General features: G+C 37.6%; 1 protein-coding gene across 5 annotated transcripts in view; it reads left to right on the top strand.

Moving 5' to 3' along the window:
* Positions 1–14,543, top strand: part of atcayb (ATCAY kinesin light chain interacting caytaxin b) — a 49,622-nt gene that overhangs the window by 16,624 nt on the left and 18,455 nt on the right. For 4 of the 5 annotated variants that reach the window (XR_015479184.1, XR_015479185.1, XM_087241760.1 and 1 more), the window contains 6 exons: positions 1,643–1,870; positions 2,074–2,223; positions 4,914–5,016; positions 5,851–5,982; positions 7,056–7,142; positions 12,447–12,545. Coding sequence is in view for 2 of the 5 variants with exons in the window: in XM_087241760.1 (XP_087097886.1) it covers positions 1,643–1,870; positions 2,074–2,223; positions 4,914–5,016; positions 5,851–5,982; positions 7,056–7,142; positions 12,447–12,545 (799 nt within the window). In the remaining 3 variants the exon portion in view is untranslated. Of the gene's footprint in view, positions 1–1,642; positions 1,871–2,073; positions 2,224–4,913; positions 5,017–5,850; positions 5,983–7,055; positions 7,527–10,341; positions 10,674–12,446; positions 12,546–14,543 lie in introns of those variants that run through there. The other variant, XR_015479186.1, reaches the window with a different exon arrangement.

Genomic DNA, 14,543 nt, shown 5'->3' on the forward strand with positions numbered 1-14,543 from the left:
CTTTTTTTCTCAAATATAAAGCTGAAGAAACTTAAGAATTGATTTCAGAAGTGTTGGATTTTATTTCATATTTCTCATTAAAGTACACATGAAATCAAAACTAGCCATATTGATTTTGTTAGCTCACATTGCTCGCTTTGTGGTGAACAATTCATCTGTGCATGTCATTCAGAAAAAAAAACATAGTTTGCCCTTGTAATCTTTGATTGAAATCTGAAAATGCACTTAAATTCTCAGATTAGGGGCTCTATCATACACGAGGTGCAAGGCACGACGCAATTGTTATTTGCTAGTTTCAGCTTGGCGCAAGAGTTGTTTTGACGTTTTCCGCCACCCTGTTTAAATAGCAAATGCGTTTGCGCTCATATGTGCGCCCATAGGCGTTCTGGTCCAAAAAGGAAGGTGTTCTGAGGCGCACGGCTGGCGCTTTCCTATTTTGACAAACTATAATAGATTTTTCAATAGACTAAAACAAAGCATAGTTATGCACCTCACTTACACACTGCCTAATACACACAAGATGTAGAGCAATACGCAAATATCTTTACATATGAAAAAGAATTAAAATATTAAGGACATATATAGGATATAATAAGAATAGATATAGGATATAAATATAAAGGATTAAAATATTACAAAACATATTATTTTCCAGCCTACATAAATATTAAAAAAAACTGCCTTAATGCCTTCTTCATCTCGGGAGGCTTTTTCAGTTCATTCAATTTGCTTTTGTATAATGTTATTATTATTAGCAGTATTATTTATTATATCCATATTTATATTTGTTTTATTAAAAACAAGCTTAGATTTGTCCACCTGTCAGGTTTTAGATCATATGGGGCAGAGCATATGTTTTAGGATATAACTCAGGTTTTTGAGCACACTTCATTATTATTGTTCATTTATTCGTTTGCTGGAAATTAGAACTGAATTTAGAAATAGTTTTGAAATGAATATTTGCGCTTAACAAACGAAATTAATTATTTATAGGCTAATTGATGTCAGTGCATACAAGATTTCCCTAACTACGAGAGCAAAAGTGAAAGTTAATAGTTTATCGTTCATTCTCGCGCTGTAGATGTTCTGTTTAACTGTTTTCTTGCTAGTAAATTGCTCAGTTTTTCCACTTACACTTACTTTACGTCATGTAAATAGCAAATGCGCTAATGGTGCGACACATCTGGCCTTTAAAGCCAATGGGAGATGAGACACTGATTGGTTTATTCTCAAAACGCACCTATAACTCATTAAGAAAATAAACTCAACCCTTTTAGATCATACGCCAAGGTGCAAAGTGGATTTTTCCGCCCTTATATTAGCAAAAGTGGATTCTGACTGCCCTGAAAGCGTTTGCACCCTGCGCTTTGCGCATGGACCGTCAAAATAGAGCCCTAGGTCTGTCTGAGGTATTGGGCGTGGCTAACATACTTAACCACGCCCCTCCAGCTGTCAGTTTTGACAACAAACAGAAAATCAGCTCGCAGTAGAAAAAAAAGCCACGCCCACTGTTTTCTCATGTAATATTTATATTAAATATATATTTTCATTTAATGAATAACTGCATCACAATACGAACAAATAAAAAAAAATGTCTGCAGCTTCTGCTTCATGCAGACTTTAATGTGTCTAATGTTTTCAGCTCATCACGGCGCTCTAACGGCGGATCATCTGGACTCTGTCAGACAGAAGCGCCGCACATTGATCGCTCCCGATATAAACCTGTCGCTGGACAAAAGCGAAGGTTCAGTCCTTTCTGACGACTTTTTGGAAACTCCAGATGATCTGGACATAAACGTTGACGACATCGAGACGCCGGATGACGACTCTCTTGGCTCTGCCAACAACGGCACCGAGCTGGAATGGGAAGGTCAGTCTCTTCCACTGATGGATTTTACCTGTTTTTACTTCACTATTGTGCTTAAGCACTTTTTTTTTTAAGTATCTGGGGGTCGAAGAACAGAAAAATCATAACTTTAAAGTTTTAAAGCGTGAACAAGAAGTTGCTTTTATTAAGAATTAAGTCTTTTATTTTAGTATGTTAATGTTAATTTTCTACATGTTATGGTAAAGATGACACTCCGGTGGCGAGTGCGAAGGGTCCAGGTGGAGATGATGGTGACGGGACAGGGCGTCTGTGGAGAAGCGTGATCATCGGGGATCAGGAACACAGAATAGACATGCAGGTGATCAGACCGTACCTGCGCGTCGTCACACATGGAGGTCAGTGTGCTTTTACCTGCTCGTCTGAATATAAGCGTATAACTACACTCATTTACCCACAGAATATAACCATCGAAGACTTCAAGGACACATAGACTTCATTAAGCATGTACACAAAGTAGAGGATGACATGGAAGTGAATTCTCAGTCCTGTCCCGTCCCACTCCCACAGAAAGAAATCTTGTCCCATCCCACTCCCAGACCAAAGTTTCAAAAATAATCCTGTCCCATCCCGCTCCTTGTAAAATGACTCCCACTCTCACCCCGCTCCTGTTTAAAATGACTCCTGTACCGCTCCCACATAATGTATACAATTTGATTTTATCTGAACCCCATCCTGTTTTAGACCAGCTGCTGAGTCCCTGTTTCTAGATTTTCTGGAGATCAGTTCTAGTTAGTTAAAACCGTAAATAGTTCACACCCTGTCTACAGTTGTTTAATAAACCTATTTTACTCATTTATTGAAAAGTTTTTTAATTAAAAAGGTTAAAGGGGTGGTCCACTACGATATCATATGTTAAACTTTAGTTGATGTGTAATGTAGCTGTGTGAACATAAACAGCATCTCTGAATGTAAAATGCTCCAAGTTCAATGCAAAGGGAGACCTTGGTTTTTACAGAGTTCGCTTAGCAAAGCCTACAATAAACGAACTTTGGAGACTACAAAAAAAAAAAACATCCGGGCCTGTGAGATCACAAACATACTTTTACCGTACACACAAACTGCGCAGCTGAGGGTCGTGGCCAGAGGCGCTGTAATGTTACAGCAGAGGGAGAAAATGCCGTGTAAACGCTGCTATTTCCACAGAGCTTCTCTGTTTCTGTATTTTGGCTTCCAAAGGACATGACACAGACAGGAGTGCTTACAGTTCAATATTAATTATGTTACAGAGAATCATAAAATATATAGCAAGCATTTGACAAAGCACAGCTTCCAGAATCTCTCCTAGTTCATAGCTGGATTTGATTAAAATCTCCTTAAAAGAGGAGCTCCAACAAGCAGAAGCTGTGAACTCTGAGCCACAACCTGTAAGTGTTTTTATTTGTTAAAATTGATCATGACATGTACAGTGTCTAGTGTTAACGGTATGCTGTAGCAAACATGTAAACAACGGGAAATGCTGTTTGGCACCGCTAACGATTTAGCTACAAATTCATATTTATCAGTCAAACTGCTGTAAACACACACACACACTTCACCAGCACGTGCAGCGTCTCTATATAGGCAGCTTTTCCATGCGTTTTACATCTCAGATAATGAACTCGCAAAAGATATGTGAACGATTCATATTACTTACACATGCATATTCCAATATATGTGAAAGACGTCGTGTAACGTGTTGAGTTAAAAAAAATACAGTAGAGCTAACTCATGTAGCAGCAGAAAAATCAATCAAGGCTCACACAGGTCGCATCCCACATCTCGTGCTTTATTCTTTTTTTTAACAGTGTCACTGTATATTACAGAAAATAACTTAATCCGAGCATCAAAGAAAAATAAACATCATTCCCACGCACATACATTTCTCCTGTTACATGCGTCTACAGACAGTTCATACACACACACACACACACACACAGGCACACACAATGGCGATCTCTCTTACAGGAGCCGCACCCCATTTTCACTTGTTACAGACATTTGTCTGATGTTATTTTAGAGAGCGGGCATGAGGTTGACTGACTGTTTACACAGCAGAAAAGTGCATGCTTGTAGGGCGTGACGTGGAGCCGATTTGCGAATCACAGCACATTATGATAGATAACCAATCAAAGTCAATAGAGGGCGGGCCTTTCAGAGGAACTAGGAAATATATTAGCAGAGTAGCTGTATATAATCAAAGTATTATATATGAAATAATATATATGTGATTTTCTTCAAGTGAAACATGAGCACACATTGCTGTGCATCTTATAAACACAACCAAGCCTTAAAATTACATTCGGGACCACCCCTTTAACAATTTTCATCCAATATGCTCTTGTATAATGAGAGAGAGAAATGCAGCATGCATAATTTAAACTTATTAATTAAACATTAAAACATTGAAAAACAATCAAATAAGCAGAAACAAAAGTTGTACACACATACATGCGCATATATACAGTTGAAGTCAGAATTATTTGCCGCCCCTTTGAGTTTTTTTCTTTTCTTTTTTAAATATTTCCCAAATGATGATTAACAGAGCAAGGAAATTTTCACAGTATGTCTGATAATATTTTCTCTTTTGGAGAAAGTCTTATTTGTTTTATTTCAGCTTGAATAAAAGCAGTTTTTAATTTTTTAAACACCATTTTAAGGACAAAATTATCAGCACCTTTAAGCAATTTTTTTCTCGATAGTCTACAGAAAAAAACCATCGTTATACAATAACTTGCCTAATTACCCTAACCTGCCTAGTTACCCTAATTAACCCAGTTAGGCCTTTAAATGTCACTTTACGCTGAATACTAGTATCTTGAAGACTATCTAGTCAAATATTATTTACTGTCATCATGGCAAAGAAAAAATAAATCAGTTATTAGGAAATGAGTTATTAAAACTATCATGATTAGAAATGTGTTGAAAAAAATCAAGTTAGAATTCAGCTGTATATATAAAATCCAAGGTCATTTGTATAGAAACAGAAAGGGATAAATGAACATATTGACCTTGACTTTCAGTCCCGCCAACTCTCTTGTGTTGACAGGTTATTATGGTGAAGGACTGAACGCCATCATTGTGTTTGCGGCCTGTTACCTGCCTGACAGCGGCTGCGCAGACTACAACTACATCATGGAGAATCTCTTCCTGTAAGACACAAACACAACAGTTTATTTATGTAGCCAAAGTAAAGCAGTGTGCTGAGCATTTACACTCAAATAGCACAGACTAATGTGTCTTGAAGAGGCCGGAAGTGAACAAAGATACCTTTAAAAACATAATAATTCATTCATTCATTTTCCTTCGGCTTAGTTTTTTATTTATCAGGGGTTGCCACAGTGGAATGAACCGCCAACTGTTCCAGCTTATGTTTTACCGAGCGGATGCACTTCCAGCTGCAATTCAGTACTGGGAAACACCCATACACACTCATTCACACACACACACACACATTCATACACTATAGCCCTATTCCCCGATTCCTCTATAGCGCATGTGTTTGGACTGTGGGGGAAACCAGAGCACCCTCCACACAGAAATGTCAACTGCTCCAGCTGGGACTCAAACCAGCGACCTTCTTGCTGTGAGGCGACAGTAAGAGAGCCACCTTCCTGCAGATTTCAGTTGCAACCCATATCAAACACACCTGCCTGTAATTATCACGTGGTGTTCAGGTCCTAATTAATTGGTTCAGGTGTGTTTGATATGGGTAGCAACTGAAATCTGCAGGAAGGTGGCTCTCCAGGAACAGGGTTGGCCACCCCTGTACTAAAGTCACACTAATGCCAATTTCACAAAATCAAATATAATTGTTTGAAAGCATTGACTGAGACAGTTTTGAATGTTTTTGCAGTACTGTAAAACACAAGCCTACACAAAAAAATTAAATTATAATTATGACAATTACGGTAAAAATACTCATGGTTGACATTTGCATGGAATTGCTCGTCTTTATTTTGAGTTGTATTACTGTATGTGTGCAGGTATGTGATCAGTAGTTTGGAGGCGCTGGTTGCTGAGGACTATATGATCATCTATCTGAATGGAGCCACGCCGCGCAGGAGAATGCCAGGCATCAGCTGGTTAAAGAGATGCTACCAGATGATCGAAAGACGGTACAAACATACACATACACACACACACACACACACGCGTTTGTTTTTGTGAAAAGTGGGTACATTACATAGGTTTCCATTCATTTTATACTGTTCAAACCATATATTGAATTGCTCTCATCCCACCCCACCCCTAAACACAACCATCACAGGAGACTGCAGCTTTACTCTCTGATTAAACTCATCCTGTGGGATTTATAAGCTTTTTGAAAAATTAGGACGTCACCAATGTTCTCATATTTCACCTCCTTTTTGTAATACCTGTGTATTTATACCCATGTCATTATACAGATTTGTGTCCTGATATGTCACTAAAACAAGTACACACACACACACACACATGCATAAGCAACACTGAGACAGAGCTGATTCTTCATTAAAGGACGCCTATTATGCAAAAATCTATTTTATAAAGGGTTTAAACACAGTTGTGTGTCAGCAGTGTGTGAATATAAGCAGCTTCTAATGGTAAAAATGCATTAATTCTATTTTTTTATTTTCATACTTGATTAAAACAGTCTGCAGAAACACTTTAATTGACATTATCACTTTTTATGTGTCATCAAAGGGGGAAAGCCCCGCCCACTGGTGACCATTTCTCTCTCATTAGCATAGGATGTCAGTCTTGTTTTTGAACCTGCCACTATGCTGAGACACAGGCATTTGTAGCTCCGCCCTCTTTTTAAAAGAGCACAGTCTCATTTGAATTTAAAGCGACAGTCACCAAAACAGCACAATTAGAATCAAAGCCTAAAAGGGGCAGATATTTTTGTGTGATATTTTAAGCAGAAGCTACACACACACACTCTAGACACATCATAGATATATATATATATATATATATATATATATATATATATATATATATATATATATATATATATATATATATTACATCTTGCAAAAAGGGGCATAATAGGTCACCTTTATATTAAATACAATTTGAATGATGTCATTGGTAATTAATAAGGATTTATTTAACTCTGGACCCAAGAATTTGTTTTTGGTATGGAATTTGACAATTATTGTATTAAGGTGATGACATTGAGTTTCTTTATTCTGTGATCCTCCAGGTTAAGGAAGAATCTGAAATGTCTGATCATTGCACATCCTACCTGGTTCATCCGCACCGTTCTGGCAATCTCACGGCCATTCGTCAAGTAAGACAACAGCAAATGTGTATTATCATAATCACATAGACTGTATACAGGACACTGTGAGACAAATACTGCAATCATTCAGATATACCCATGCTCTTTGGGGACCCCAGACAACCAAAATATAATTTTTTTTTTTTAAATAAAAGTAATTTCACCTGGTCAACAAATGTTTCTACTCTACATTTGTGCAGCTTTGGGTTGATTTAAATATGTACAGTCAATCCCGAAATTATTCATACCCCTGGTAAATTCAAATGTAGTGTATATATTTTATTTATGTATTTTTGGTAACACTTTAGTTGAAGTGACCATTCACAGTATTTACTACTGGCCTTTTATCTTTTTATTATTAAGATAACTGTTTATTAGCACTTATAAAGTACAGTACGACCTCTTCACATCCCTAATCCTAGCCAATACCTAAACCCAGCTACTATCTTAATAGCTATTAGTAAGCACTTAATTAGTAGTTTATTAAGCTAAAAGTCCTAGTTAATGGTTTGTTAATAGTGTAAATCAGGGCTACTCAATTGCCGGCCCGCGGGCCAAACTTGGCCCCCGGGGCAGTTTGTTACGGCCCTCCAAATAGTGTGACAAGACATCAAAAATAAATTTAGTTCAGTCGAAAAACGGCAGCTATAGTTATGAAGCACCGTGCGTCTGTTCAATACAAGGCGGCTGCAGAGGCTGCGCATATCATAGTCACCATAAGTGAGTGGTGCGGGCAGCCGAAAACATTTGGACATGTTTTGTAGAAAATGGCTTTTGTACTATGCACTGTAATCATTAATAGGAATGCAACGATTAGCTGATTTCACTATTAACTGCGCTTTAATTCGTCACAGTTAATTAATCGTAAAGGCTTCTCTAAGCCGCATTTCTGTTGCGCGGAAAAGTTATGACAAGTTGCCAACTTTGCGCTTGTTTAATGTTCTAAATATGTACACCAGGACTACTACGCATGATAGTACCGGATTAACTATAGCAGCGATCGTTCCCATATCTTGTCTTTTCCGCTTGCAAGATTGTTATTTCTAATGTAAGAATGACATTACGCGTGCAAAAGCGGAGCAACGCACTTGCATCTTTCCAAGTGCACATAGTACAAAACATCTCATGGTAAGTTGTGCGTGCCTTTCAGTGCAATGCAAACAAAAGATATGATAGGCGAGTTATTATTAAAATGATTATGCATGCATGAACGCAGATGATTACAACAGTTAATCTAAATAGCTACTTCCCTAATATAAAGCTTGAATTTACATTAGACGTGATAACCGTAAAACCATCATTATTCTTCAGACTATATAATGGTACAACCAATGTCTATAATGTTGCATCTCTAATTGTTCTGCTGTTCAAAACATGACATATGAATGTGTCTGAATGTAGAAGAAGCCTACTGAAGCAATGCACTGCTTTTGTTGTGCTCTGAAATACAACATTTGAATGTTTGTAAAAAAAAAAAAATTTTAAAAGTCAATTGGACAATGCAGTTGTTTTAAAATACAATATAGTAACATTTTAATGTAGAAAAAGCCAACGTGGGTGTCTTTATGAGCACAAATACAGCATATTGGCGCTTATATGTACAGTAGTTGTGTCATCACTCATACAGAAGTCATTATATATATATATATATATATATATATATATATATATATATATATATATATATATATAATATATATATATAAAATATATATATTATAAGAGGCAGTGGCGCAGTAGGTAGTGCTGTCGCCTCACAGCAAGAGGGTCGCTGGTTCGAGCCTCGGCTTAGTTGGCGTTTCTGTGTGGAGTTTGCATGTTCTCCCTGCCTTCGCGTGGGTTTCGTCCGGGTGCTCCGGTTTCCCCCACAGTCCAAAGACATGCGGATGCGGTGCAGGTGAATTGGGTAGGCTAAATTGTCCGTAGTGTATGAGTGTGTGTGTGAATGTGTGTGTGTGGATGATTTCCAGAGATGGGTTGCGGCTGGAAGGGCATCCGCTGCGTTAAAACTTGCTGGATAAGTTGGCGGTTCATTCCGCTGTGGCGACCTCGGATTAATAAAGGGACTAAGCCGACAAGAAAATGAATGAAAGAATGAATGAATATATATTATACAAAAACAGGTTTTAATGTAAAATTCTCTAGGGTAATATGGATAATTTGAAATTGTTTAGTGTTTTTGTTCCCTAATCTAAAGTCTAATATCATCCCTTTCACCAGTAGATGGCTGCAGAGCTCCACTATTTGCTATTTGACAAACTTATGATTGTTTTCAAGTTTTCTTTTAGGTTGGATTAACATCTATACAGAAATCATAATTATAGCAATAAAAATGACTTTTCCTCCGAAGACTGAACTAAAGTTATGTGATTTTGTTTCTTATATTAATGATATATTTTGTTCATTTTCTAAGGGGGTCTACAGAGATATGATTCAAAGGTTTAGATCTAGAAAGTGTACTCTTTCCACCACTGGATTTAACTTTATTCATTTTCTTTTTGGCTTAGTCCCTTTACTAATCTGGGGTCGCCACAGCAGAATGAACCGCCAACTTATCCAGCATATGTTTTACACAGTGGATGCCCTTCCAACCACAGCCCAGTACTGAGAAACAACCAAAAACACACACACACACACACACACACACACACACACACACACACACACACACACTACAGCCAATTTAGTTCATCCAATTCCCCTATAGCGCATGTGTTTGGACCAGAAGCGGACTGGGACTAAAAATCAGCCCTGGCATTGTAGCCACACCAGCGCACATTACCACACCGACACAGCCCCACCCAAGGACACGCACATTCACTACCTATATTGGTGTACAGATGGTAAAATTATATAAGCAGTACATATTTAAGAGATATTTAAACATTTAATGTATGTGACTGGAACAAAAACAACCCATTACATGCAATTATGTCATTCATTTTCTTTTCGGCTTAGTCCCTTTATTAATCTGGGAATTGCCAACTTATCTAGCATACTGTATGTTTTACAGTGGATGCCTTCAAAGCTGCAACCCAGTACTGGGTTACCCAATTCCCAATTGGCCTACCCAATTCACCTATAGCATGTGTTTGGCCTTGTGAAGGAAACCAGAAGGAAACCCACACGAACATGCAAACTCCACACAGAAACACCAACTGACTCAGATGAGGCTCAAACCAGCGACTTTCTTGCTGTGAGGTGACAGCACTACCTACTACTACACTACCTACGCCACTGCACTGCCCCATTTCGAGACTAGTTTAGTAACTTTTATGTATTTGGCAATGTCTGACTTGACTGCCTTTCCCTTTTTATGGTCTATCTCTGACAATTAGCTTGTGATGCACGTACTGTTTGTTTGACATTCTTGTCAGATTTTGATTACGTCTGCGTAACCTCAGATTGGGTCGGCCCATCTCGAAACAAGCCGGTTGTTGCCGATTGAGCCGATCCTTAACATTTACTATTATTCTTACTATTATCACCATCATCATCATAATATTCACATCTCGCAAGAGATAAAAGCTGCCTACATTTAATAAACAATACATATGAAAAAAAAAATTTTAAATAGCTGACCGGCCCACATTTAAAAGATGCTCCAGCCCTTCTGGCATTTGCCAGAATTGCCAGATGGCCACTCCGCCCCTGGTTTGGACTGTGGGGGAAACCGGAGCACCCGGAGGAAACCCACGCCAACACAAGAACATACAAACTCCACACAGAATAGGCAACTGGCCCAGCAAGGACTCGAACCAGCGACCTTTCTTGCTGTGAGGCGACAGTGCTGACCACTGAGCCACCATGCAGAACCAAATGTATTCATTTTTTGGTTTGTTGGAAGAGTGCCACTTCTAGAAATGTCTGTTTATTGTTTCTGATTTTAACGACCCCAAAGATCAGGAGTGTGATTTTTTTACAATAAGATAAATGCAAGATATAATTAGAATTTGTAGATCTAACATGTAATTTACTCCTGTGATCATTAGTCTTAAAGGGCTATGAAACCCCCTCGTTTTAGCAGGGTGTTTTCACACCTCTACTTTGGAAAAAGTCAGAAAAGTGGGCGTGTCCAGCTCTGTTTAGGGGGGAGTGTCGGAGGAACTAAAGTGGGATGGTGTGGGAGTGTCTATTTGTGCACGCGCGAGTTTCAGAGTCAAAATACACCCACACAGACAGGAGAAAGGAATGGTGTTTAACCTACAGGGACATCTGTAGTCGAATTATTTGCCAAATTATTAAATGGTGGACTTTAACTGCAGTTTGGCTCTTTCATTCAGGGAATTCATTCATGTCTCTCGCAACAAACGAGATATTTGATTCGAGGAACTGCTGCAAGCGTGTATTTTTCATGCAATGTTTGATACCGCACGGCAAATGAGAGAAAAAAAACTCAGCATTTCCCGGAAACTTACATGCACACGGCAGGTAGCGTCAGAAAGCCGCGTGTGTTATTCCGGTCACTAAATGCGGTGCTAACATTTCTGCACTCAGTGCAATAGTTAACTTAATTCGATACGAACAAACTGAATAAACAAAGAGCGCTGGTCGCTCACCAAATCTGTAGAGACAGGACAATCACCAGCAACTAGAGCCGCGTCTTTATGAAGAGAATACTACAAGCAAATCCAGATTTCAGCGTTTGCAGATGAGAACAGCTCTCAGGTAAACAATAATCCTCCTTAGACACGTAAGTTATTGTTGTCGCGCGTCGCGTACACTGTTAATCCACACGTGACTCTGAGCTCTCACAGAGAGAAAATGAAAACGAAACTTAATGGCAGCAAACTATAAAAGCAACACTTCACGCTTGTTTTGCCAACACAACGTGGCGTCTTTGTGGTGTAAACACGGTGACAATAATGAATATTAATGAAGTTGCACAATAGAGCGCGCTGATTGGTTTGAACCAAGCCTTACTCATGCATTAATGCATCACACTGTAAGACGTAATAAGACACACTCTGGCACAGGCGTCCAGTCTGCACGCTGGAATACACGCTATTATGTCATGACCGTGACGCAGCTTCAAAAATTCGTTTCAAACCGGAAGTACGAATTTGCTTGAAATAACGCAAAAACAACCAATTTACACTTTTTAGTGAAATATAGGTGTCCTCATAGTGTTTTTAGCAGTGTGGGACACATATACGACTGTCAACAGCTCAAAACATGTGTTTTGGTGTTTCGTGACCCTTTAAGTGTCACGTGATCCTTCAGAAATCTTTGTAATACGCTTCTGAGTCTGACTGCCGGTGTAAACAGCTCCGGTGCTTTGTTGAAGGTGTTTTTAATCTTTCCTCTCTGCAGTGTGAAGTTCATGGATAAGATCCGTTATGTGCAGAGTCTGCAGGAGCTGGCTCAGATTGTTCCTATGGAGCATGTGCAGATACCCGAGTGTGTTTTGCAGTAAGTCAACTTCACCAGCAGGAGGAGCACAGGCACACACACACACACACAGATGTACCAAAACATACAGTTGAAGTCTGAATTATTTGCCCGCCTGAATTATTATTATTCACCCCACAATTTCTGTTTAACGGAGAGAAGATTTTTCTCTAGTTTTTTTTCTACACATTTCTAAACATAATAGTTTTAATAACTAAATTCTAATAACTGATTTATTTTGTCTTTGCCATGATGGCATTACATAATATTTGACTAGTTTTTTTTTTATTAAGATACTTTGTGACATTTAAAGGCTTAACTAGGTGAATTAGGCAAGTTAGCTCAATTAGACTATCTAACACAAATATTGCTTATGGGAGCTAATAATATTGACCTTAAAATGGTTAAAGAAGTAATAGTAGTAGTAGAAGTAGTAGTAGTAATAGTTGTAGTAGTAGTAGTCGTTGTAATAGTAGTGGTGTAGTAATAGGTTGTAGTTGTTTAAGTAGTAGTAGTTGTTGTAGTAACAGTAGTTGTTGTAGTAGTATCAGTAGTAGTAGACGTTGTAGTTGGAGAAGATATTGTGATAGTAGTAGTCATTGTAATAGTATCAGTAGTGGTAGACGTTGTTGTAGTAGTATCAGTAGTGGTAGACGTTGTTGTAGTAGTATCAGTAGTGGTAGACGTTGTTGTTGTAGTAGTATCAGTAGTTGTAGACATTGTAGTAGTAGTACATATTGTAATAGTAGTAGTCATTGTCATAGTATCAGTAGTGGTAGATGTTGAAGTAGTAGTATCAGTAGTAGTAGAAGTTGTTGTAGTAGTATCAATAGTTTTAGACATTGTAGTAGTAGTAGTCGTTAAAGTAGTAGTAGTAGTAGTTGTAATAATAATAATTATTATTATTATTATTATTATTATTGTTATTAAAAAATGGTTTAAATAAAATTCAAAAATTTTATTCTAGCTAAAATAAAACAAATAAAACTTTCTCCAGAAGAAAGAAAATTATAGGAAATACTATTATAAATGTCTTGCTTTGTTAAACAATATTTGGAAAATATATAAAAAAAGAACAATTAATTCAAAGGAGGGCGAATAATTTTGACTTCAGCTGTAAGTGTTTTGTTGTTGTTGTTGTTGTTGTTGTTGTTGTTGTTGTTGTACCAACACATACATGTGCCATGAGAAGATGATTCTTCTTCAAAACTGAATTGAATTATTGAAAATTGTATTATGATACCCTGAATTCAGACTACATTGCAAGTTAATTATCTATAAATAAATAAAAATCTGGAATATTTTTACTTAGAATGATGAAGTAGATAGTTTTGAAACATTAAACTAAAATCTATTTAGTAACACTTTACTTTATAAGACTGTCATTAAACCTTTATAATCAATTAATGTAAATGAGATTTTGTGCATGCTTATAACAACCGTCGTTAAGTGTCGTTCTGTCAGTTATGTCATTTTAAATGCAAAGTTGACATTGTTTGTTATGACAACTTGACATAAACAAATACGCCACAACTTTATTTTAGTCTTTGTCATAACAACTTGACGACACCAAGGCAACAAAACTTGCCATAAATCTGTCATAAACAGCCCTTCAAGTAAAGTGTTACCAAATAGCTATACAGTGCAGAAAATGAGTATTGAACATGTCATGTTTTTTTCCTGGCAGTAATATTTCTAAAGGAGCTGTTGACATGGGATTGAAGCAGATTTTGGTAAAAACCCAAACAATACAAACATAAAAATAAAACAAAACAAAAGAAGGAGTTCTGTGTGATAACAATGGAATGACTGAAGGAGAAAGCGCTGAACTACTGAAACATTTTTAATACTTTATATAAAGTGTTTTTTGGTGTTGCAGCTTAAATCCGCCTCTCATATGGAGAATGAGGTCTCATGCATTGCTCAGGTGTGAGTTTCTCTCAGGCTTCAAAGGAGTGTCTAAATCTTGATGATTCTGTGGGTCTTGTCTATCAAATCTGAGCTTTATCTTGTATTGTC

Source organism: Danio rerio, chromosome 2, assembly GCF_052040795.2.
Source record: "Danio rerio strain M-AB ecotype USA chromosome 2, GRCz13ab, whole genome shotgun sequence".
Classification (NCBI taxonomy): domain Eukaryota; kingdom Metazoa; phylum Chordata; class Actinopteri; order Cypriniformes; family Danionidae; genus Danio; species Danio rerio.